The sequence below is a fragment of the Nuphar pumila genome, chromosome 7, assembly GCF_984573655.1.
Source record: "Nuphar pumila chromosome 7, dmNupPumi1.hap1.1, whole genome shotgun sequence".
Classification (NCBI taxonomy): domain Eukaryota; kingdom Viridiplantae; phylum Streptophyta; class Magnoliopsida; order Nymphaeales; family Nymphaeaceae; genus Nuphar; species Nuphar pumila.
The window spans coordinates 502,786-528,527 of record NC_143255.1 but is presented as its reverse complement, the minus strand read 5'-3'; the positions used below and the strand labels follow the sequence as shown (position 1 = coordinate 528,527).

Genomic DNA, 25,742 nt, shown 5'->3' with positions numbered 1-25,742 from the left:
CTCGCTGTTGATAAGATTAGGGACGAATTCAGTGAGGCGTTCGTAGTCATTGAGAACTCTCCAGACGGTCTGCTCGTCAATCGAGACAATTATATGCGCCTCCTCTCTTCACCCCCTCGGCTGCACCGCTCCCCCCTTCTTTGTTTTCCTTGTTTTTTTGGCGCACCCTATGACTCGAATCAGATCAACCGATCATCTCCTCCCCCCATTTCTGTGGCAGTCGGTGCTATCCTTGTAAGGGGTGCATGCAGTAGCCCCTCGGGTGGAGCCAGCACTCAAAGACTCTGTGGGAGAAGTCACAGGCGTCATCGAGCATAGGTTCTCAACCATGCTCTGGTACCACTGAGAGAAGTAGGATTGATGACTTGCTTGGGTTTCCTTTTACTGATGTTACAACCTTATATCTGTAAAGAGACCCAAATACTCTTATAGATTATCCCTTGGTGTTGCCATCATCCCAGAAAATGTAAAAAAATTTATCACAAATTATGTGGATAACTTACCCCACTATTGAATTTTTAGCCAATGACCAACTGTCAACAATGTGATCCTTTAACGATTTCCCAAAAACCAATATTCAGTAAAGGTCACCCGCTGTCAATATGGTTGATCCTATTTACAAAGTCGTGTGTCAGGGAAAAGATCTTAACGGCAATGAAGCCATGCTGACAAAAAGTTGCCACCGCTTTTACTGCCATTTGTAGGATCGCGACTTAGTCTTCCTTTTGGTTCCACGTAGAACCACAAAGTTAGTTTTGACTCCCACACATTACTCTCTTCTATCAATACAGACTGAATAGGTGGAGGGAGCATTGGCAACTGAATTATCCACACCTGTCACATGCCAACACACCAATGACCTCTTCAATCTTGAAAATACAGAAATGTGGTCACAGACTCACAGCTAGCAAAGCTTTCCCAATCTTAACACGTCAGAATTTAACCAATCAACTCCACCGCTTGTGTACCTCATGCTTTTTTGGAAGACAATCATGCATTCGTGGTCTGCACATTCCAAATTCATTTTCCCAGGCCATAAAGTCGTGCAACCGACTCGTGTCTTGGTTGGGGGCGTTCAACATTTTGTTAATGGCCATGTTTCAGTTGTCTTAACTTTCACCAACAGAAAATATTATATTTGGTCAATCGGGTGTTTCATTACAGCAAGTCATGTTATAAATAACAAGTATAAAAAAAAAATCCTTTACTGCCAATGTCATTAAATTTAGATAAACATCCATGTCCAGACTGTCTTCGCGTTCTAATTTGAAGGTGCACTTCTCTTATTTTATGTGATATATTATTCTTGTTGATCAACATGACAAGATCGATCTTTTTTCACTCTACACTGAGTAAAGAGGCCAAAAAGGATCCCGTCCTTCGACATAGGATGAGTTCCAACCTACGTCCATCCTAGCCATCAGGGATGAAGCATATGGATCCTAGCTATTGATTGGACGGCTAGGATTGAATGTAGGATATGGAACCCATCCTATGCCAAGTTATGGGATCGATACGTGCTCTCGTAAGAGGCTTGCCTAAATAATACAATTTGTAACCATTTAGAAAGAAGTTGAATTGGAGAATACCTAAGTCTAATTTTTTTGCACAAGATTACAAAAAGGTTCTTCCTTCCTGTTCTTGAAAGCAATCGTTTTTGGGCATGGCGGCTAAGTTTAATACCGGCTTGTTCAACTAGAATTCCACGCTAGCTGCAATGTGAAGTGTTCATTTAAAGTGGTTAAGCCCAGAACGCAAATAGATAACAATAATATCTTTCTTTCCACGCCCTGAAATTGTAAAAATGCAAAAAGAAGAAGAATCTCCTTCATCAGATGTGAGAAGGCATGATGATCATGGGTGACTTGTAAACAGAGGAATTGTCATTGCCAACCTTAAGCGCTTTGGAACAATAATACCCAATTCCTTCGACCAAACTCCAGCTTGCTTTACAACCTGGAGATACGCATCATCATCGGGATGGTACTTACTAGTTGATGGTCGTCGGATAAACGAAACGTCTTGACTCACTTTGGTAGGATGAAACTTTTTTAATTGTGCAAGTAATTTGGTTTTCTTCTAGATTTGTTTGACCATGTTTGTTACAGGAGTTCCTTTGCCAAAATTCGTAGATCTAGAACTAGATTTTTTGTAGCAACAATATACAACAGCATGAACTCAACATTTAACGGTTTGGGAGATTGATTTTGTGACAGGTTTCTGTTTCCTGGCTTCCAGGTCCACACCCTCTTCTATTTAATCTCACACATGACATGACCCACAGCCTCAGTTTTCATGTGAAAATTGAATTCATGTCTTAGACGCTCCTCATCAGAATAGCCCTCTCTTCCCCCCCCCCCACCTTAAAAGCTCTTCACTACGTATATATTATATATTATAGGCACATGATGCAAGTGCCTTCTCGCACAATATCACTAATTCTGAAAATCTCAACATATTAATGTTGAGATCATTTTCAAAATCCTGCATATTTTCGTTGGCATTGGCAAATGATCTATGTCAGGACACGCGCTGTTTTTGGCATCGCGTCTAGGGATGCAATACAACATATAACACACCTCTGATCTGTGCAAAAAATATTTATGCTTTTTAATAATATTTTTAGTATCAAGTAAAATTTTCTGTATCAAGACATGAACAAATTTTAATCACGCGAGTCCTATTTTGCAAAGTAATTGCAAATTCACGCAAGGCACTCGTATTGTGTCGCGGTTCTCACCCATGACTCCATGACATAGCATATCATTAAAATTTTATACTTTTTGAAAAAATTTAACTATAAATATATGGAGATTTTCTAGACAGTTTCTTGATGAACAAAAACTTTTGCTAAGAAAAATCCCAACAACAAGATTCTAACTAGGATCCAGCATCCATAGGTTTGTACATGAACAGAAAGATAGAGATGATTCATCCATATATCCGGTCTAGATTTGGGCATTCATGTGCAGAGCTTAAAGTTCAAAGCAACGCAACATTAATTACAAATGACCAAGTCCTTGTCCGTCCAATGTGAGATGGATAGACGGGGCTGCCTTTCAACTGTAGCCACTGCATGAAGGATGACCTCATTTGCCCAAAAAGACTTCCGATTCTGCTCTCTCTCTCTCTCTCTCTCTCTCTCTCTCTCTCTGGGTGACCCTGTTGAAAATGACATGCTCTCTCTCTTTCTCTGTGGGGTTCAAACGATTTCAAATGTCACTTTTGTAACTCCGTTCTGGTAGTCTGATAGTGGTGAAGTCTCCGCTACCAGATTAACCAATAACGATAACTCTCTCTCTCTCTCTTTGTGTTCTCATGTTATGCTGTTGTGTTTGTGCTTGTGGGTCTCAACGCTTTGTTGAGTTTCACTTTTAAGTAACGTTGATCGCTTTTCGTCTCTCTCTCTCTCTCCAAACCCATCCTTCTTCCGCATATCACCGAATATCACCATCCCCTCCAACTTCCTGCAAAATCCATACCAAACAGAAAGAAAAGGAGGGAATAAAATGTCTGATCCAACCGACAAACCGGCTCCTCCTCCTCCCCCTCCACCCGCCGCCGCCACCACTACCACCAGGCCCCCCTCTAAGCCCAGAACTTCCAACCTCTCCTCCTCCTCCTGCTCTCGCGCCTCCCCTCTCTCCTCCCACCTCCAAATGATCGAACTCAAGAACCGGATACTCTCCTCCCTTAACAAGCTCTCCGACCGCGACACCCACCAGATCGCCATTGATGAGCTCGACAAAATCTCTCAAACGCTCACCCCCGACTCCATACCCATGTTCCTCAATTGCCTCTACGACGCCGCCGACACCCAACATAAGCCCATCGTCCGGAAGCAATCCATCAAGCTCCTGGCCGGCCTCTCCCTCTTCCACCCGGAGTCCCTCTCTTCCCACCTCCCCAAGATCATTGCCCACATTGTCAAGAGGCTAAAAGACCCGGATTCAGGCGTCCGGGAAGCCTGCCAATCGGCGGTTGGCGTCTTGGCCGAGCAATACCTCAAGGAAGGGGAGAAGAATAATGGCGGGTTGGTGGTGGGCTTGATGGTCAAGCCGTTCCTCGAGGCATTGACCGAGCAGAACAAAACGGTGCAAGCGGGATCTGCAATGTGCCTGGCGAGGTTGGTGGAGTGCGCCAGCGACCCGCCCATTGTGGCATTCCAGAAGCTGTGCCCCAGGGTGTGCAAGTTCCTCGGCAGTCCCAATTTCTTGGCCAAGGCGGCATTGCTGTCTCTTGTCTCAAGCCTTGCCCAGGTATGGGCCTCCCAACTGTTTCTTCCTCTTCGTTCTCTCTTTGATGTGGTTGTGCTTGGTTCGATTCAATTCACATTTATCTCATTGCTGGTGCCAATGTTGAGACAATTGATTGCCCAAGAGGAAACAAAATGGTGAAATGAATTGTTGATTTGGGTTTGTAGGGAATGAACATGGATTAATGTCATGTGGCTTGTGAAAAACTTTCATTTTTATGCTGAACAAATCTAGAAATCTTGTATATTTTTTTTATGGGTTTGTGCATTCCCCTGATCAATTTGAAAGAAGCAAAAAGGAGAAAAAAAAACAACAACAATTGAGCGAAATTTTTTGCTCCCTATGATGAACCCACCTATGGGATCACTTGCTAAACTAGAAAGAGCAATGGACGCTTTGGTGCTGCACCAGCCAAGCTCCTAACATGTTCGGTTCGTGAATCCATTTATCAGCTTAAATCGTATGCTAGATTTTCCCATTCAACTTACTACTAGATTTAGGTTTCATTGATTTGGATCATGCAGCCAAAGTCTGTCCACAGCTTCTTCTAACGGTGTGGTGAAATAATGGAAACAAATGCATATATTAACTCTCAGAATTTTATAGATCTAAAGGAGCAAGAGTAAAGAACTTGGTAAACAGGTTGATGAGTAATTTTTTGTAGGTGGGGGCCACAGCACCACAAAGTATGCTTGTACTTCTGCAATGTATTCATGAATGCCTTGAGAGTAGTGATTGGTCCACACGCAAGGCTGCTGCTGATGCGTTGTCTCATATAGCATCTCATTCAAGCCATTTGATTGGTCAAGGCGGGGCTTCAACCATTACTGCACTGGAAGCCTGTCGTTTTGATAAGGTACTTTTGTGGTTTCATGCTTTCACATCTTTCACCCTCTTTTGTATGTAACTGCTGATCTTTGATTTATGCAAAGAAATAACAGCTAATAAAACCAGTAAAATGATTTCTCTTGTTCAAACATAGGAATTCATTTTGTGGTCATTTTCGGACTAGTAAACATGTTAACCGGATGAACATTCAGCGATGTTGATCAGACAATAAAACTTGGCAGGTGAAACCTGTTCGAGATAGTATGACAGAGGCATTACAACTGTGGAAGAACGTTATGGGAAAGGAAGGAGATGGAAACCCAGAAGAAGCAAAAACAATCTGTCCTGGTGAGTGGATTTCATGTTTTTCACTGTCTTAGAGCTACAACACTTCGTTTCTTTTCCTTTGCAAATTTAATTTTTACTGCAACTGCAGAAGGAAAGAATCCAGAGTCAAATGAGTCTTTAGAAAAGCTGGACCTTCAAAAATCAAGTGGTAGGAGATTAGAAACCGGTAAAAAAGATCCTTCAAAGACTTCCACTTCTGTTGCTGATTATCTTTCCAAACTCCAAATCAATAGCATATCTGATAAAACAGTTGGATTGTTGAAGAAGAAGCCACCTGTATTAAATGATAAAGAATTGAATCCAGAATTCTTCCAAAAACTGGAATCAAGGGGTCCAGGAGATTTGCCTGTGGAGGTGGTGGTAGCTCGGAGGTATCTTCAGTTATCTCCTTCACAATTTGAAAAAGGATCACAAGCAAGCAATGCTAGTACTATGGTTAGTGGGAGCAATAATATGATGCTGTATAGTGATGCTGATAAAAGGGCACATGAAAGCAGTAATGCTGATAGAAGGGCAGAAGCATATAATAGGGATCAATCAGCTGAGGATGGTGCACGTGACAGGTGGTTGGAGCAAAGAAGCTTTAGGGGAAAAGATTTGAGGTCAAGAATGTTGGAATACAATGATAAGGTTGAAAACACACAGAGAGAGTTGTCTGCCTCTCGAATTGGTTTCTCTAGAGCAGATGGTCCGTCAGACAATTCCATGGGTAAGGGAAACTGGTTGGGAATACAGAGGCAGCTGGCACAACTGGAACGGCAACAAGCCAATATTATGAATATGTTGCAGGTATTTAAAATTTTGAAGTTGATTCTCATTCACAACAAAGGTTTCTGCCAGTTATTGAGGCATAGGTTCATAAAGTAGAGTTCTTGGTTTTGTAGAAAACTGGAAGGTTTGGACATCCTGATAGAGTTGTGTGACCATACTGTGGCTTCACATAGAGAACCTTATTATGGTGTCTAATACTTGATCGTTTCTTTGAATGAAATTACAGTTTTGCCAGTTGTCTTACATCATTCTGTTCATCCAAGCCTTTTTTCCCATTTGCAAATGTAGTCTCTACATCTTTTTTTGTTTCATTTCCATTTTAGGTATTTTTTAAAAAAAAATCTGTTTGGTTCTATTGAAAAAAGATCAGTTTGACCAGGCTTCAAGCTAATTACTGTTAAAATTTGTAAGTCTGCTATTTTTGTACCATACAAGAAAGTTGTATACATTAATTTAAGTTTGGTGGTTCTTGCCATAATTCAAATTGCAGGATTTCATGGGTGGTTCCCATGATAGTATGGTGACTCTAGAAAATAGGGTGCGTGGCCTTGAAAGAGTTGTCGAAGACATGGCTCGAGATCTAGCACTTGCATCTGGTAGGAGGGGGAGCAACTTGATGCTAGGGTTTGAAGGGTCCTCTATTAGGCCTTTAGGTAAATACAATGGACATTCTGAGTATGCCAGCTCCAAGCTAGGTAGGAATGTGGATGGGAGGATGTTTTCAGATAGGTTCCCTCCTTCTGATAGTACTGTACTTGGAGCACGGGGAAGGGATCCACCATGGCGGACAAATGCAACTGATGCATGGGACTCTTTTTCCTATGGCAGTCCAAGAAGCAGCCATCTTGCCTCTAGAAGAGCTATAAATGGTGCTACTAATGATGGGAGATTGTCCAGAAATGATGTTGATCAGGTTGGTAGTCGGAGAGGGTGGGATAAGGGGCCTGGACCTGTCAGGCTTGGTGAAGGGCCTTCAGCACGGAGTGTATGGCAGGCTTCAAAGGATGAGGCTACTCTGGAGGCAATCCGTATAGCTGGGGAAGACAATGGAATCCCTCGAACAAAATCAAGAGTGGCTACCCCTGACCCAACTGCAGAAGCCCTAACAAATGACAACTCAGGGCAGGAAAGGGGACCATTTTGGCCTGCATGGACTCAGGCTATGGGTTCACTTCATTCAGGCGATGTGGATTCTGCATATGCAGATGTCTTGTCTACTGGTGATGACCTGCTTCTTGTGAAACTGATGGACAGATCTGGTCCAGTTTTGGACCAACTTTCTAATAAAATTGCAGGCAAAGTTTTGGATGCAGTTGCAGAGTTTCTTAAAGAACAAAGCTTATTAGACATGGGATTGTTCTGGATCCAGCAGGTAATCTTTTCTTCTCTTTGGCCTATTTCTGTTTTTATTCTGTAGCCACTTCATTAAGGAGATTTTGTATTGCTTTAATTAGACATAAGTTAAGTTTATGTGTTTGTTACTAGTGTGCAATGCTCAATGCTTTTGGATGCATATTTTCTATTTCCAAATTGCACCATAGTTAGTCAATCGTTTGGATATGGCTATCATTCATCATCGTGAACATTAAGTTTGTTCTGATTCTTATGATCATGTACATATTTTTGGTATTAAGACAAGTCAGTGTTACACCAATTTTTGTGAATCTGAGTATCACATTCATGATTTACCAGTAGTAGTGCATGTAATATATAGACCTTTTTATGACATGGTGATGTGACCTACAGTTGTTTGGGTCTATCTGAGCATTCTAGACCTAATGTGTGGTCCAACTTGACCCATATATATAAGGAAACATCATCATATGACAGTCTATATGAATTGGTCATACTCAAAAGCCACCAATCAAAACAGTCACATTCACTTTAATCTCATCTTGTTTCTCAAGAATAACAAAAAAACCAACTTTTATTTTCATTATGAACTATGAAAGCATACCAAAATATCCCAACTATCAAATTTGACCGGCCAGTAACATTATCAAGACAGCCCAAGCAAAGCTTAATAATGTAAACTTAGCAGCCAATTCACATCTTAAAGACTACTAGTTGCAGTTTCACTGTTGACTAGTTTTACAGCTCTTGTTCTGTGCCCTGGTCCCTTATTAGTGTCAAGTAAGCACAAAGCAAAGCAGTAGCCATAAGATGAACACCAAAACCAAGAAGCTAACTTGGGCATATGTTTTGATCCCCATAGCAGTGTCATTAATGATGCTTCTGATGACCATGATGATAATGGTTGAGGCCATGATGGCTGTGGTGACCAAGGTGATGATCATGGTGGCTGTGACGATCATGTCCGTCATGGTGAGCATTGGGCAGGTCTTTTCTTCCTTCCACAGCTATGGTATGGGGAGATATAAGCATATACATCCCATTCTTGTGATAGTTCTAACAGATATAGGGAATCATGCTTTCCATGTGTATGTTAGAGGTCTCAAAGTAGACTATTGAACAGTAATTCATACATGTTTGAAGCATGAGCACAATGAGCTCGGAATCAACATAAGGATGCACTTTCTTTTGTTGGAGTGCTCATTCTAGTTATTGTTAAAATGTAAAACTGTACATATATGTATATATAATAATATTATATTATTATATATATATAAATACATTTTTCATTTCTTTCTTTTCTGTAATTTTTTTTCCTTTAATTTTATTTTTTGTCTTTATGTCATCTAGTTCAATTTGAACTAGAATGACTGTTGCTAGTCAAGTCCTGTCCAGACTTGACTAGCAATAGAGCTGTTGGACTGACACATTCCAACAGCTCTAAATAGAGCTGTTGGACTGTGCCCAACAGCTCTATTGAGTCCTCTTTCAGCTGTGTATATAAAGGGGTGCAGCCCCTCTTGTATTTTACTCCAATGCTTCTTAAGCAATTGGTTTTTCATATCAATAAAGAATACATTTTTATTTTTATTTTGTTTCCAGTTATACCCTTTTTAAGGGTTATGCTTTAGTGTCATTCTTGACACTTTCTCTTGTTAATCTAAGTTCGTGTTTCGAAGATCCCCATTTCATTTCATGGTATCAGAGCCGCGGAAGTACTAAATCTTGAGGAAAAGCTGCCTCGGTTTCCGTGCCCGTTTGCAAAAGTGTTCGTCACTTAAAGAGAAGTGTTTTATCACTTCATTGGAGAAGATTTCACATCTTGTTGTATTGTTTTTTTTTTCTTTCTTTTTCATTTTCCTTCTTGTTTCTCTTCTATTCCTATTCTTTCTCTCCTTGTAATCGATGGATGACAATGATAAAGTCACCATCATGCCTATGAAACTAAGCGATACGAACTATGTAACATGGGCTTTAATCATGAAGCACCATATATGAGGAAAAGGCTTATGGGGGATTGTGGATGGTTCCGATTCAGAACCTAAGCTATCTCTTACTAAAAAGGAGGAAGATAAAGAGGTCCCTCTATCGGAAGAAGAGAAAATCAAGGCTATTGCCTCATACGAGAAGAAATGGAAAGAATGGAGAATATCTCATGCGAAGATAATGTCATGGCTTATCAATAGCGTTGACATTAAAAAATGCTCAAGTCTTGCCAAATTTGATCATGCCGATAAGGCATGGGAATACCTTAAGAATATGTATTCCCTTAAAGATATTGCACTCGTGTGCAACCTCCAAGAAAAAGTTCGAATGATGACACAAGGAGACAAAACTATTCGTGAATATTACAATGGGTTGTCCGAACTTTGGGAAGAACTTTCCCTTTTAGAACCAAAGTGGCATTGTGCCGAAGACATCGAGCTTCGTCAGAAACAACTCGATGCTGAACATTTTTACCAGTTTATCACTGGATTAAGGCCGGAATTTGAAACCACTAAATCGGCCCTATTTCACCGGGGAAAAATTCCTTCTATTGTTGAAACTATTGAAGAGTTAACAATGGAAGAAAATCGTCTCCGAAAAGGTTCTTTAAAAATTGAAGATGATTCCGTTTTAGCCGTGTCTAGACCAGAGAATCATGTTCGATCATATAGGCCTCCTCACTTTAACCGACAAAATGGTGACTATGATAAGAAGAAAGTTATTTGTCATCACTGTCATGAACCGGGACACTACAGGCCACAATGTCCCAAACTTAAGGAGCTGAGAGAAAAAAGAGCTGCAATTGCTGGATCGGAGCCTAAAGATCAGGATGCACCAGTTTCCCTGGCCCAACTAATGAAGATTCTTCAGCCTCTCATCAAAGGTGCCTCTTCCTTATCTGAAGCTTCAACCGGCGCAGCAGCCTCATCTTTTTCTGATCTAGGTAAAATTTCTTGGCTTCTTGACTCTGGTGCATCTTTTCATATGACCCCAAATAATCAAAGTCTATCCAAATGTGTTAAAAATAAAACAAGTGTGTCAAAGGTCTTTACTGCTGATGGGACTTCTCTTGAAATAGAAGGAATAGGAAATTTTGAAAAAAATTATAAAACAAAAAATTTTTTTATTCCAGAAATTAGACATGTTCCCAAATTAAATTTAAATCTTTTATCTGTATCTCAAATTTCTGATTATGGGTGTAATATTTCTTTTTCTTCTCATGGTTGTTGGGTACAGGATCGCCAGTCAGGCAAGCTGATTGGGGAAGGTCATAGAGAAGTAGGACTCTATTACATGAATTTTTTGGAAATGCCGAAGAAAGCTTTTTGTTATAATATTCAAAAAATAGAGTTGAAACTGTGGCATAAGAGACTTGGTCACCCACATATAGCCAAAATCCAACATTTTCCAAATCTAGGGAAATTTTGTAACTCTGAATCATTTGATTGTAAAGATTGTATTCTCGGCAAAATGAAAAGATTACCATTTCAGAACAGAACCTTTTTCTCTACAAGACCACTTGAATTAATACACTCGGATGTTTGGGGTCCTGCACCAGTAATTTCTAAAGGAGGATTTGTTTACTATGTTATTTTTGTCGATGATTTCTCCCGACATACGTGGATGTACTTTCTCAAACATAAGTCTGAAGTATTTTCATACTTTCAAACTTTTCATAATATGGTTAAAAACAAGTTTGAAAATGATATTACTATTTTTCGCACAGATTCAGGGGGAGAGTTTTTATCCACATATTTTCAAAATTATCTTAAATTGCATGGCATCACACATCAAAGATCTTGTCCTTATACACCTTAACAAAATGGACTGGCAGAACGAAAGCATCGCCATATTATAGAAACCACTAGGACTTTATTAATAGCAAATCAGGTCCCGAAAGTCTTTTGGGCAGAAGCTGCCTTAACTGCCACCTATCTCATTAATAGGATGCCATCTTCTTCGTTACAAAATATCACTCCCATTGAAAAACTTATGAACATTTCTCCAGACTACTCTAGACTAAGAATATTTGGGTGCAAATGTTTCATATTTACTGACAAAAATGATAAACTTTCCCTTCGTGCGATTCCCTGTGCCTTTTTAGGATATCTGAAAACCAGAAAGGTTATAGATGTTTTGACTTCAAAAATAATAAACTATATGTGTCTAGAAATGTTTCCTTTCTTGAAAAGGAGAGCTTCTTTGATTTTAGAAAATTAAAAGACGTCACTGAGTACTCCTTTTGCTAGATCTAACATCAACATCTGATGAATATGACCTTGACTGTAACTTTGATGATGATCAAAGAATTATTGATCTTAATGTTGAAAATGAAGAAGTTCATAGAGATACTAGCATTCAATATTCCAGACGACAAGAGTCTAATCCTCCATGTGCACTTAAGAAATATTCTAACATTCCAACTAGACAATCAACCCGAATCTCGAGGCCTCCAGGAAAGTTTGTATCATACGAGTCTTTCTCACCCACATATAGGGCATTTATTGCATTAATTCACTCATATAAAGAACCATCCACATATTTTCAAGCAAAAAATGATATCAAATGGATAGAAGCCATGAAAGCTGAATTAGATGCACTTGAAAAGGCTTCTACATGGAATATTCAAGATCTTCCTCCAGGGAAGAAAACTATAGGATGTCGATGGGTTTATAAAATTAAAACCAAGAGTGATGGTACTCTTGAAAGATATAAAGCCCGTTTAGTAGCCAAAGGTTATGCCCAAGAATATGGGATTGATTATGAAGAAACCTTTGCTCCGGTGGCTCGTATGACTACTGTCCGAACCTTAATTGCCTTAGCTTCTATAAAAAAATGGTCTATTTTTCAAATGGATGTCAAAAATGCTTTTTTAAATGGAAAGCTAGTTGAAGAAGTATATATGGAACCCTTCCTGGTCTAAGTATTCCTAAAGGTAAAGTCCTTCGCTTAGAAAAAACTCTTTATGGACTTAAACAAGCACCAAAAGCTTAGTATGATAGGTTTAGTCGTGTTATGATTGATATTGGTTTTCAATTCTGTTTAACTGACACTGCTTTGTTTATTAAGAATTCTGATGCAGGGATCATTGTGCTTCTTCTCTATGTGGATGATATGATCATCACCGGAAGCGATAAACAGGGAGTTGAAACAATCAAAACACTTCTTAAATCTCATTTTGAAATGACTGATTTGGGCTTGTTGAGATATTTTTTAGGCATTGAAGTTGCTTATTCTCTTAGAGGATATTTATTATCTCAGACTAAATTTGCTTTTGATATTGTTTTCAGGTCTGGTATTACTGATGATAAGAAAGTCGTCACTCCAGAAGTTGTTAATGTTAAAATGAAGATTGATGATGGAGAACTTCTTGCAGACCCTACTCCTTACAGACAACTTGTCGGGGCACTTTCCTATCTATCCATTACCAGACCAGATATAGCACATGCTGTTCATACAGCAAGTCAATTTCAACATACTCCTACTTCTGTTCATATGGGAGCAGTCATGTGTATTATCAGATACATCCCGACCTCTCTTTTACAAGGGCTTTTCTTATCTTCCTCCTCTTTTCTTGATTTAATTGCATATACTGATGTTGATTGGGGAGATGATCCCAATAACAGACACTCAACCACTAGTTTTTGTGTTTTTTTAGGGGAATCATTGATCTCGTGGAGGTGTAAAAAGCAACAGAAGGTATCTCTCTCATCCACTGAAGCTGAATACAGAGCCATGACAACCACGACTATGGAAGTAGTTTGGCTCCGACGACTGCTTGCTGACATGGGAGCTGAAGCAACAAAGGCTTCACAAATATGCTGTGACAACAAAAGTGCGATCTACATTGCCAGTAACAGAACATTCCACGAACGCACCAAACACATCGAAATGGATTGTCACTACGTCAGAGAGGAATATCTACACGGGATAATTGATCTGCCATATGTCACTTCAGAATATCAGTTAGCAGACTTCTTTACAAAGCCTCTCGCTGCTCCCCGATTTCACTTTCTCTTAGACAAACTTTCGCTCATTGTACCGTAAGTTTGAGGGGGAGTGTTAAAATGTAAAACTGTACATATATGTATATATAATAATATTATATTATTATATATATATAAATACATTTTTCATTTCTTTCTTTTCTGTAATTTTTTTTCCTTTATTTTTATTTTTTGTCTTTATGTCATCTAGTTCAGTTTGAACTAGAATGACTGTTGCTAGTCAAGTCCTGTCCAGACTTGACTAGCAATAGAGCTGTTGGACTGTGCCCAACAGCTCTATTGAGTCCTCTTTCAGCTGTGTATATAAAGGGGTGCAGCCCCTCTTGTATTTTACTCCAATGCTTCTTAAGCAATTGGTTTTTCATATCAATAAAGAATACATTTTTATTTTTATTTTGTTTCCAGTTATACCCTTTTTAAGGGTTATGCTTTAGTGTCATTCTTGACACTTGCTCTTGTTAATCTAAGCTCGTGTTTCAAAGATCCCCATTTCATTTCAGTTATTCACCAAACATTGAGAGATGGATGACTTAAGAAAAAGTTCTCAAGAACAAGTCTAAAATAGCCTACTTCTGGTTAAGAAAGCTTTCCATGTAACACAAATACTCTGTTTAGCCAATGCATTCCTGAACACAGTTCATCAAAACAATTAATTAGAATGAGCATTGGGTCAGTTAGCTATCTTCGTCTAGGCTAGGTTTGGCGAGTTTTTTGAATGTTGATTTGACCTGGACTAGGCTTAGGCTCTGTCAGCGTTGTTTTTTGATAGATCAGGCTTGACTTTTAATAGGCCAAAGCTTGACTGTCCCATGGCCCATTAACAGACTGGCTGGCCTATTCAAAGAAGGGGTGGGTCAGCCTGAGCAATACCAATCCATTAGCCACCCTTTATTATAGGGTCAGGCATGTTAGGGCCTTCTGGACAGAGCTTAGGATGGGATTCTTAGACATTTGGCTCGATCTGGCCCTTTGGCAGGCTGGGTTTGACCAGGTTGCAACACATCCAAAATCCTTGTTGGGACAACCTGATCCCATCCTTACATATTGCCTAGAAGGAATTTGATCTAGGTTTTCCTATACACCTGGTATCATGATTTGATTTATGAAGGCATTTGGTTACCTTAGGTATTTAATCTGTCCAAAAGTTCTGGTATGACCCACTCATAATCTGAAGGTCTATCAAACTCTAGATTTTTAAGTGTAAAGGGAGATTCAAGGTAGTGTCAACCACCAACTCTCAGATGGGACCCAAAACTCAGAATTTTGAGCCTCAAAGGGGCCAAAATCCAAGGATGAGGTCTGTGCATCTCTTATCTTTATAGAATTTGTCCGAGTATTTCAGTTAGATCAATTACTGAAAGTGATCAAACAGCCACATAGTGATAGATTTCTCTCCATCTATGACATGCTTTGTCATTTTCTGCCACTTGTTTGTTAGTCTGTAATTTGGCTAGTCAAGCTCCTAGCCTTCGTATCTTAAGTACAAGCTTGGCAAGGTTTGTCAAAAGTCACTATGGTTCACCCAAATGATGAGAATAGAAAATGGTACTTTCCCCTGAAACAAATGCCCACTCATGTGGGCCCGTGTCTTTTCAGCAAATGCATCTGTTCCTACAAAAACCCATACCCAACCTCATGCATGACTTTTTCCAGTGCATTTTCCCATCTCTTGAAACAAATGGAGTCTAGCATAGTTCTTTAGTAGAACATCAGCAATGTTCGTCAACCAATTTAGTAGTTTTCCTATACCAATAAGGCTGCAATCTTGATGAGGGTGTTAGAAGGGTAATTATTGTGGTACTATTATTAGTATATGATGCATAAGTGACAAGACACCACCTTCAAGTGGCAAAGTAGTACAACTATTGTAAAATGGGTCCAATCAACTATTGGCCCTAAACAAGATTATTATAAATACTAAAGAGCATGGTTGGCATTCTCAGAACTCGGCATCAGATCGGCTGCAGTGAACTCGGTGACTCAGGCGAGTCAAGGTTTTTTTATTTAATTTATTAAATTTCAATGATTTCGCCGACCCCAATTGTTTTGGGATGAAGGCGTAGTTGTTGTTGTTGTTGATTAAAATTCAATGATAAACATATGAATTATAATTTCATTCTACAAAAATTAAATAATCTAACATAAACTAGTTATTAAGATTAAAAAAGAACAAATTTTTACCAAGTATGATTCCTATTTAGCTAGATTCAACATAAAAATGTAATATCATATATTATATCTATATATGAATATCATACATTTGAATATATTCTAAAATTAAATAACAAGCATACAAATTAATTATTTTGTTTGCTTTGTAAATAAATTTGTTGAACTAGACTGTCTAACGAATGAGGTAAAAAAACCAGATTAATGATCAACATCAATATCAACTTGGACAAAAGCATCCACAAAGATAACACGATCAAGGGGAAACAAATTACTTCCCAACAATGCGATTGAGAGTCTGAAACCCAAAGATGTATTGAAAAGAGATGCAAAGGGGTAGATTCAGACACTAGCCAAAAAGAAAAAAGCATATGGCCGAACTCGAAGACTAGCCAAAGAGAGAGAGAGAGAGAGAGAGAGAGAGAGAGAGAGAGAGAGAGAGAGAGAGAGAGAGAGAGAGAGAGAGAGAGAGAGAGGGCCACCAAGCTGGTCCATAGACTGCTGGCCTGGCCCTGCCCTTCACCAGAAAATCCATTGGAGGGTTGGCTGCAACTTGTAGTGAGAGTTAGAGAAAGAGAGCAGGTCAGGGCTGCCAGGTTGGTTTGTAGCCTTGGCCCTTATCCTTCGCTGAAAAAGGCATGGGAGGGCTGGTGGCACACACACACACACACACAGAGAGAGAGAGAGAGAGAGAGAGAGAGAGAGAGAGAGAGAGAGAGAGAGAGAGAGAGATGCCTACAACCTACTTGCCTTGCGTGCCACCATCTGCTCCCTTGGGTGTCAACTCGCCAAAAAATCTTACCTGTCACCGACAGTGCAACAACGGGTTCAACACTTGAGAAGCTGAGAGGGGTTGAGTAAAGATGAGGGGCAAGAAGTGAAACCCTACCCCTTTGCATTTTTCTTCGATTCTTTTCTTAAACATTTTATGTAAAGTTGAATAAACTGTCACATGGACCTATGACTCAGTCGATTATGTTAAATTTCAACACTTTCGTGACCCAATTAATGCAGATTTTTTCTCTCTGAACTTGTCTGAGTCATTCGTGACTCGTGAATCAGCTGAGTCTACCATTTTCACAAGTAAATCAATAGATTTTTGGATTAAAACGAGTTTACCCTCTTTTTTGAATCAGGAGGGCTCCAATTCGAGACGGCTGGGCCGAGTCACAAGTTGACTCGTCGAGAAATCCAATCATGCCAAAGAGGCCAGCCTTAGTAGATAACTTTCGGCATTAAGATTTTGTGGACATTTAGATATGAAATGGATGAAAAATTTGTATCATATATCCGACCTGGGTCCATATGGGTTCTAGTGTACATTGTATTCTGGGTCTAGATATTATACCAGACCCGGATTCATTGTGTATACCAAAATATATAAATATGTCTTTAGGTCACGATTTCATTGATTGAAATCGTGACATCCGCAATACCTCTTCTTCTATTCTTCTCTCTTTCTCTCAATACAGGTTCTATAGAGGATTCTAACATGGTATCAGAGCTGAGATCCATCTAGGGGTTGAAGAGTCTTCCAAAAGGTGCGTCCGACCAGAGGTTTGAGGATTCCTTCATCTCTTGTCTTCTTCAGTTTCGTTCCTTCTTCATCTCTCGTTTCTTCATTTCTTCTCTAGTTCTTTTCTGGTGGATTCACGTCTCACGTGAATCCCTAAATTCACCTGTGAGGAGTTCACGTGAATCCTTTGTTCACGTAAATCCTGTGTGTCAAAAAAAAAGGGGAAAAACTCGTTTCACGTGAATCTTCTATTTCACGTGAATCGCTAAAGTCGACCCACCTTCTTCTTCGTCTGGTATATTCAGATCTGGTGCACCAGATCTGTACCCTCTGCGCATCCCTTCTTCTTTCTCACTTGGACTGGAATATTCAGATCTGACTGTGAAGTTGCGTCAGATCTGAAATATTAAGTTTTTTTGCTGTCCAGATTTGTTGTGTGACAACAGTTTTTCAATCTAATTCTTTTCCTTTAAGTGTCTCCCCTTCCAGTCTTTTTCTTCTCGCTGTCATAGCTAGTATTCACATTGCGTTTTGTCTGAAAATATTGTTAGTTTCAAATTTTGTTCAACATGTGAGGAGTTCCATTGCATTAATCTCAAATCTTATAAAAAAAAGGCAGAAGGGAAAACTTAGATCTGGTCCCCTTTTAAATCTGACAGTCTCTGATCGCCAGTTTTTGAAGGTTACTCAGCTTTTCAAAAAAAAAGGAAAAAGAAAAAAAAGGAGGCGATCAACAAACTTCTCTGGCAGTAGACTGAGCACTTCATGAATACCCTTGTTAAATTTCCTTTCTTCATGGATTCTCATTCTTCTCAATCGAGTCTTTCTTCGAGTTTTCTCAATCAGCTTGTTTTCGAAAAGTTAACCACCTCAAACTTCTTGATTTGGAAGAGACAAATCATTCCTTTTATAAGGAAACAAGGTCTCTTAGGTCACCTGGATGAAACCACTCTAGTCCCTCTAGAATTTGTTACGAGAGAAGAGAAAGATGATAAATGGGCAAGTTCAATTGTGTATGTAAAAATGCAAAATACCTCAACTGGGAAATGAAAGATCAATCAGTAGTTGCATACATCACTTCTACCTTGTCTCAAGAGGTTCTTGTTGCAATCCCCGACAATTGTACAACCCTGCAACTTTGAGAGAGATTGGTTCAGACGTATTCACAAGTTTCACATGCGAGGATGGTTTTTCTCAAGAGGGAATTTCAGCTGCTGAGAAAAGATTTTATGACCATCATGGAATATCTAAACAAGATGAAGACTATCACAGACCAACTTGCAGATATAGGATGTGCGGTGAGTGACAGTGATATGGTGCAACAAACTCTGAGTGGATTGAGATCTGACTATAGTATGATCGTCACTTCACTACTGTGTCTACCTGCCCTTCCTACTTTTGATGAGTTGCAAGCTAAATTAATTCAGTATGAAATGACTCTGAAGGGATTTTCTGAAGAAACTCATGCTCATACAAATTTCCAAGAAGTTTTTGCCACAGGGGTGACTTATGGTTGGGGACGAGGGCAAGGGGGACAAGGGCGAAATGGACACGGAAGACGTGGATTACTTCCCACCCCAAATATGTTGACTCATGCTCAGGGACAAAGATCTATTCTCACTTGCTTCCTTTGTAACAAAATGGGGCATATCAAGGCAAATTGTTGGCACAATCCTGAAAATAAAGGAAAGACTCCACAGATAGAACCAAAAAGAAAGTCCAATAATATCAGAGACAGTGGAGAGATTAGAGATTTGTTGATATCCGCCTTGTCAGAATTGAAATTAAAGCAGAATGATCAAGGCACCTGGTTCGTTGACTCAGGGGAAGCTACTCACGTGACTGGCGATGCAGGTAAACTTTCTAAACCTATTCCTTATTTTGGCAAAAGTAAAATTGTCACTGGAGATGGATTCTACCATCCCGTTTCCCATGTTGGAAAATTTGTCATTCCTATGTCACATTCTACTCTTGAACTGTCTGATGTCCTTCATGCTCCCAATATCAAGAAAAATATTGTCTTTGTTTCTAAACTTGTTGATGATAATAATGCTTCAGTCGAATTCACTCCCTTCTCTATGCAGGTCAAGGACTTTCTCACGAGGGAAACATTTGCTGAAGGAAAGAGACGAGGCAATATATATGTCTTTGAAGAAGCTCAATGTCATACCGTCTGCCCTACTCATCTGGATTTGAAGTCTTCATTAGAGTCGTGTTCCTTCTCTTCAGCAAATGTTTTTAGTATTTATGAATGTAATAAGCCTTTCTTATAGCACAGTCGATTAGGACATTGTGGGAGTCATTTTATTGAGAAACTTGTTTCTAATAATCTCATTTCAAAAGAAAGACTCAATGTGGATGAGAAAAGTCAGAAGTGTTCCAGTTGTCTTTTATGTAAAAGTCATGTATTGTCTTTTCACTCTATTAATAAGAGAGCTTCAAAGCCTTTTGAGGTAATATGTTCTGATGTATGGGGACCTGCCCCAGTTGCCTCTGGATCTGAAAGCAGATACTACCTAATCTTTGTTGATAGCTACTCTCAATACACCTGGATATATTTCATAAAAAACAAGTCAAAAGTTTTTCTTTTGTTTCAAAATTTTCTTTCCTTAGTAAAAAATCAATTCTCTGAGTCCATTTAATTCTTCTAGTATGATAAAGGTGGGGAGTTCTCATCTAGTGACTTTATTTCTTTTCTTCAAAATAATGGAATAGGAAGAAGGGTGTCCTGTCCACACACCCTTCAACAAAATGGGATTGCTGAGCGAAAACACAGATATATCGTTGAAAGTGCCATGAGTATGCTCCATGACAACGATCTTCCCATCAATCCGTGTTTTTCATTCTGCCGTATATGTGATAAATAGATTGCCTATGGTTCTGAAAAATAAGTCACCTTATTACTGTCTTTTTGGAGCTCATCCTAGTTATTATGATTTGTGTGCCTTCGGATGTGTTTGTTATGTGCACATTGATCGGTCCCTGAGAAATAAGTTTCAGGACAAGGCTCAGAAGTGTAGATTTGTGAGATATGCAAACGACTAGAAAGGATATTGGTGTTATGATCCCGTCAACAGACGTATCAGAATCTCAAAAAATGTTATCTTTGATGAACAAAATTTTGATCACAAAGCTGGAACAACGGATATGTCCCCTACCACCACTGAAGTTTATTACCCTTGGTTGAATTCAGAACTTTTTGCTAGTTCCAATGAAGTTTGTTCTCCAGGTTGTGGGCGGCAGGAAGAAGAAATGCCCGAGACTATTGGCACATCGGGATCACAGAATGGGGAAAAAATATCATATGTATCGGGCATATGCAAGAACATTTGCTATTCTAAACAGAGAACGACAACGCCAGACCTTTCAAATCACACCTCAGCAGCTGCACCTACTTCCTCTCATACTCTTGTGGTCAGAAGATCCAATCGCATGCGACATCCTATTGATAGGTGGGTCAACTATAACAATTTTTCCTTGGATTTTCAGCTCTTTTTAACTGCTCTGAATAAGGAAGATGAACCTATTATGTACTATCAGGCAATCACTTCTACCAAATGGGTAGAAGCCATGAATGATAAAATGTAAGCCTTACATGAATATGGAACCTGGGAAATCGTTCCCAGACCACCTGACAAAAATGTTGTCGGATGCAAATGGGTTTACAAAATAAAGTATAAACCAGATGGAACCATGAATGATACAAGGCAAGACTGGTGGCAAAAGGGTTCACTCAAGAAACAGGGCAAGACTATGATGAGACCTCCAGCCCTGCGGTGCGAATGGGAAATATTCAAATTATTCTTTCCTTGGCGGTTGAACATGGATGAAAGCTGAGTCATCTTGATGTAAAAAATGCATTCTTGCATGGGGATTTGAAGGAGGAAGTCTACATGAAACAACCCCTAGATTTCAAAAGCAAAATTGTAAAACACATGTGTGCAGGCTAAAAAGATCTATCTATGGCCTAAAATAAGCCTCTCGTTCTTGGTTTGACAGCTTCTCCCTTGATATTCAAAAGCATGGATTTTCACGCTCTCTACTGGATCACTCATTATTCATTTTTAGAAGTCAGAATGTGATCACTCTATTATTAATTTATGTTGATGATATTGTTATCACAGGAAACTCTGAAGATCACATCAAAGTAAAAAACTATTAGGTCAAAGGTTCAAAATGAAAGATCTCGGGGCCTTGCGCTATTTTCTTGGTATAGAAGTCGATAGCCAGGCTCATGGCTTGACTCTCACTCAACACAAGTATACGATAGATGTTCTGGCTGGTATGAAAGACTGCAAACCTTTAGCAACTCCAAGTGTGCTCCACCAAAAATTAAGTACTCATGATGGAGACCTGTGTGAGGACCCCACCAGGTATCGTAGTCTAATAGAGATGTTGCAGTATCTCACTTTTACTCGACCTGATATTGTTTATTCAGTCAATCAAGTGTCTCAATTTATGCATGCACCACGTACTGGACATATGGAGGCGGTTAAGAAGATACTCAGATATCTGAAAGGAACCATTGGAGATGGGTTGATATATTCTTCACAGTCGTCTGATAGGGATGTGCGTGAACTTACTGTATATTGTGATACAGACTGGGCAGGAGATCCTGATGAACGAAGGTTTACGTCAGGATATTGTCTTTATTGGAAGAAACTTAGTCTCTTGGAGTAGTCGAAAACAAAAGGTTGTTGCTAGATCAAGCACTGAAGCTGAGTATAGATCCATGGCTGCCGCTACTGCCGAAGTCACATGGGTCAGGCATTTACTAACTGAAGTGGGAGAAACGATCTCTTTGTCTACCTTGCTGTGTGACAATCAAAGTGCTCTCAATATGTCATTCAATCCAGTACATCACAGTCGCGCTAAGCATATTGAGATCAACCAACATTTTGTGAGACAAAAAGTTGAAGAAAAAGAGATCGAGCCTGAATTTGTTTGTAACGCCCCAAATTTCAAACTTGCGAACCCTTTTCAGAAAAACAGGCAAGAGACTAGAAATATCTCTTTCCTTCAGAGATTGTTTATGTAATCAGCGGAAGATTTTTCTTTGATAAATCATAAGGCAAGCTGACAACTTTGAGCACGTTAGCTAAAAGAACCAAAACTCACAAGATTCGGATATCCTAAGGGAAATCCGATACAAACCCAAGCGTCCAGGACGCGAGCTAAGAGCAGGAAGAAGAAGTCTTGAAGCCATCTTGCAATCGCGCCATCGCCCGTAGTGTACCTAATAAACACCTGTACCCATAGAATGGGTTAGTTTCGCGAAAAACTAGTAGGTGCACAAGAGAGGCTACAAGGAACTGAATTAAGTACATTTAATTCAGTAGGCTACGCAATTTAAAGCAGATATGCAGTTAAACAGGTAAGCAATGCAAGCAGGTGAATAGTGCAAACACGTAAGCAGTACCAGCGAATAAGGCGTGCGAGCGAGTAAGTAGTGCAAGCGAGTAAGCAGTGCAAATGCGTAAGTAGTGCAAACAGTAAGCAGTTCAACGCAAGTAAGCAGTTCAAAGCAAGTAAGCAGTGCAATTGACCAACGCAGCATACGATCCATTTGATCGTAAGTTGAGAACTACTACGCAACAAGCATGTCCTCGTTCCTAGAACGAGGTCTCTGCATCTAATCACCATCAGGACATCGTTTGTCGCTCACTACTTCTAACAAACGCATTGTCCTGAACAACCTTAATCTATCATCATCTCTCAAAGTCTTACGCGGCTAACCGTCACCGGTGATGACACACTAAGGCGTCATACCTTTACAGAGAAGCTCACCCTTTCGTAGAAGGTCCAAAACATGATCACTAACTCAAATCACTAACGATCTGATTCTCACAGCTGAGTCATGCATGTAATCATGATAAAACAGAAAGCTGAAACTATGAATTCATAGTTGGCTATCACAAACAATCTCAGAAGATCGTCACAGCTCACCATAACTTTTTATGGTAAGCGAAAACACAAGATCCACGTCGGATCGTTCGGTCCGAGAGATATACGACCGGACAAGGAATTATCGCCCTAGAGGGTATACCTGATCTTGGACCCTACACTTCCTTACAGGAGTTCACCGTCTTTGCAGCTACCCGTTCGTGGACAGTGTACAATCTCACAGAGATCTCCCACTCTAGCCGGGTCACCCGATCTGGGAAATGTATAACCTCACAGCGAAACCTTTGGGAAACCGATCCCCAACATATGCCATATCCAATGAAAATCATTGCGATACACGCATCAACACAAAAGACTGCTCTTGGGGTCGATAGCTACTAATACCAACAACAAGATCAACGCCGGATCACCTGGTCTGGGAAATATATAACCTCACAAGGAATTCCGCTCTAGATGGTATACCTGATCTTGGACCATACACTTCCTCACAGGAGTTCACCGTCCTTGCGGCTACCCGTTCGTGGACAGTGTACATCCTCACAGAGAATCTACCACTCTAGCCGGGTACCTGGTCTTGATCATACACGCCCTCGCAGATAATCCTTTGGAGATCAGGTGCTCGTCAGACACCCTACTCGGTGATACACGCATCTATACAATCGACTGCTCCGAACAGTTGACTGCTCTCGAGGTCAGTAGCCATAATATGGGCACAAGCATGTATATCAGCAATATGCATTGTATCACTCCGCGCAGAAGCATATAATCCTACGCATCGTATGATTGCCACGAGGAATATTGAAATTCTCAAATAGGCCCTCAAAGCATGTGTAAATGACACATGAGAACGCGCAGATATGGCAATTCAGTTGATTCTATGGGCGAAGGGTAGCTAACTCTACACGTCAGCCAAACAAAACAACTGAATAAGACAAGCACTCAAAGCAATGCTCGTAAAACATATAATTACCATAAAATGGCTCAGTCCATGAACAAGTAATTAAATTAATCGTAAGGCATAAACCATTACATCACAAGCCATTCATAAGCAATCATACGACAACAATTATATCACAATATGTAAGCAGCTTATAAGACAAGCGACCACATCAATCCTAGTTGCCACCAGTTCGTAGATTACGAGCTGTATGCAATCACATCAATCATAAGAGATGCAAGCCAACAAGTGCTACGCTACAATAAGCACCAAACAGTTCGACCAAGGTATAAAGCAAGTCACATGCTAATATGTAGCAACTGGCATAATGCTACTATTATAAGCATTTAACTAGTATGAGAGACTCCTTATTACTCCGCAAAGAACTGCGTAAGCAGTTTAACCAACTAGAGTAACGCCTTGACAGGCGTACACAGCTCAACGAGTACCATATTGAACTATCGAGCAAGCAAGCAAATTAGTAGTGCAGGCGAAGCAGTAGTGCAAGCGAATCAGTAGTGCAAGAGAAGCAGTAGTGCAAGCGAAGCTCACGACTCAACGACCAGTGTGAACAAACCTTATGTTTCGATAATTACGAACCTGCGGGTACGCGCAGGCAAAACGTAGACCCAACTGAAACTAGTTCGGGCGTCTGTTATTTTATGTATTTTCAATAACCCGAATAGCTAGTTGAGTTCGCTCCAAAAGGACGGCTTTAACAAAGAGAGGATTCCCCAAAGGAGGCTGTGCCACAGACGCATCCAACTTCTGCAGAAGTGTTGAGCTAACTAATGTAGCCCCTTTCCCCTAACTCCAATGACTGGGGAGGCCGGATCGTTGCCCGTAGGGTGGTTGTTAACAACCTGTCCATTGGAGTTTGTACCGCTCTGTCCTCTCCCTTGACAGACACAAAAAAGCGAATATGTACGTTAAGGGTTGCTTAACTAACGACCCATTCTATGCTGTGGTATTTAAACCACCCGAGCATCTTGCCTGTGAAGGCGAATGTGAGGCCATTTATGTGATTACAACATTTTGCATTTAGCGTTGTTCGAGGTCGCACAACCGTCTCATCCGATCATCACAGTACTAGACGTGTCGTGCACGACTACAAGTACTCTAGGATGAAGGGGGTATAGCTCCTCAATAGAAGCCTCAACAAGAGTGTTTCATAAAGATGTAAAGTTTATCTACTTTACTTTATCTTTTGAAACAACAATACCTTGTACCAACACTATGCATGTGATTATCTCGAATCACATCCGCTATCGGGGTATCTGTTAAAATGTAAAACTGTACATATATGTATATATAATAATATTATATTATTATATATATATATAAATACATTTTAATTTCTTTCTTTTCTGTATTTTTTTTCCTTTATTTTTATTTTTTGTCTTTATGTCATCTAGTTCAGTTTGAACTAGAATGACTGTTGCTAGTCAAGTCCTGTCCAGACTTGACTAGCAATAGAGCTGTTGGACTGACACAGTCCAACAGCTCTTAATAGAGCTGTTGGACTGACACATTCCAATAGCTCTAAATAGAGCTGTTGGACTGTGCCCAACAGCTCTATTGAGTCCTCTTTCAGCTGTGTATATAAAGGGGTGCAGCCCCTCTTGTATTTTACTCCAATGCTTCTTAAGCAATTGGTTTTTCATATC

General features: G+C 39.9%; 1 protein-coding gene across 1 annotated transcript in view; it reads left to right on the top strand.

Annotated features, from left to right (window-relative positions):
* The first annotated feature begins 3,509 nt into the window (after nt 1-3,509).
* Nucleotides 3,510-25,742, top strand: part of LOC149830757 (microtubule-associated protein TORTIFOLIA1-like) — a 31,170-nt gene continuing 8,937 nt past the window's right edge. The window contains exons 1-6 of the mRNA XM_090011817.1: nt 3,510-4,259; nt 4,921-5,112; nt 5,327-5,432; nt 5,521-5,577; nt 5,683-6,221; nt 6,694-7,575. Of these exons, the coding sequence (XP_089867943.1) occupies nt 3,510-4,259; nt 4,921-5,112; nt 5,327-5,432; nt 5,521-5,577; nt 5,683-6,221; nt 6,694-7,575 (2,526 nt within the window). The remainder of the gene's footprint in view (nt 4,260-4,920; nt 5,113-5,326; nt 5,433-5,520; nt 5,578-5,682; nt 6,222-6,693; nt 7,576-25,742) is intronic.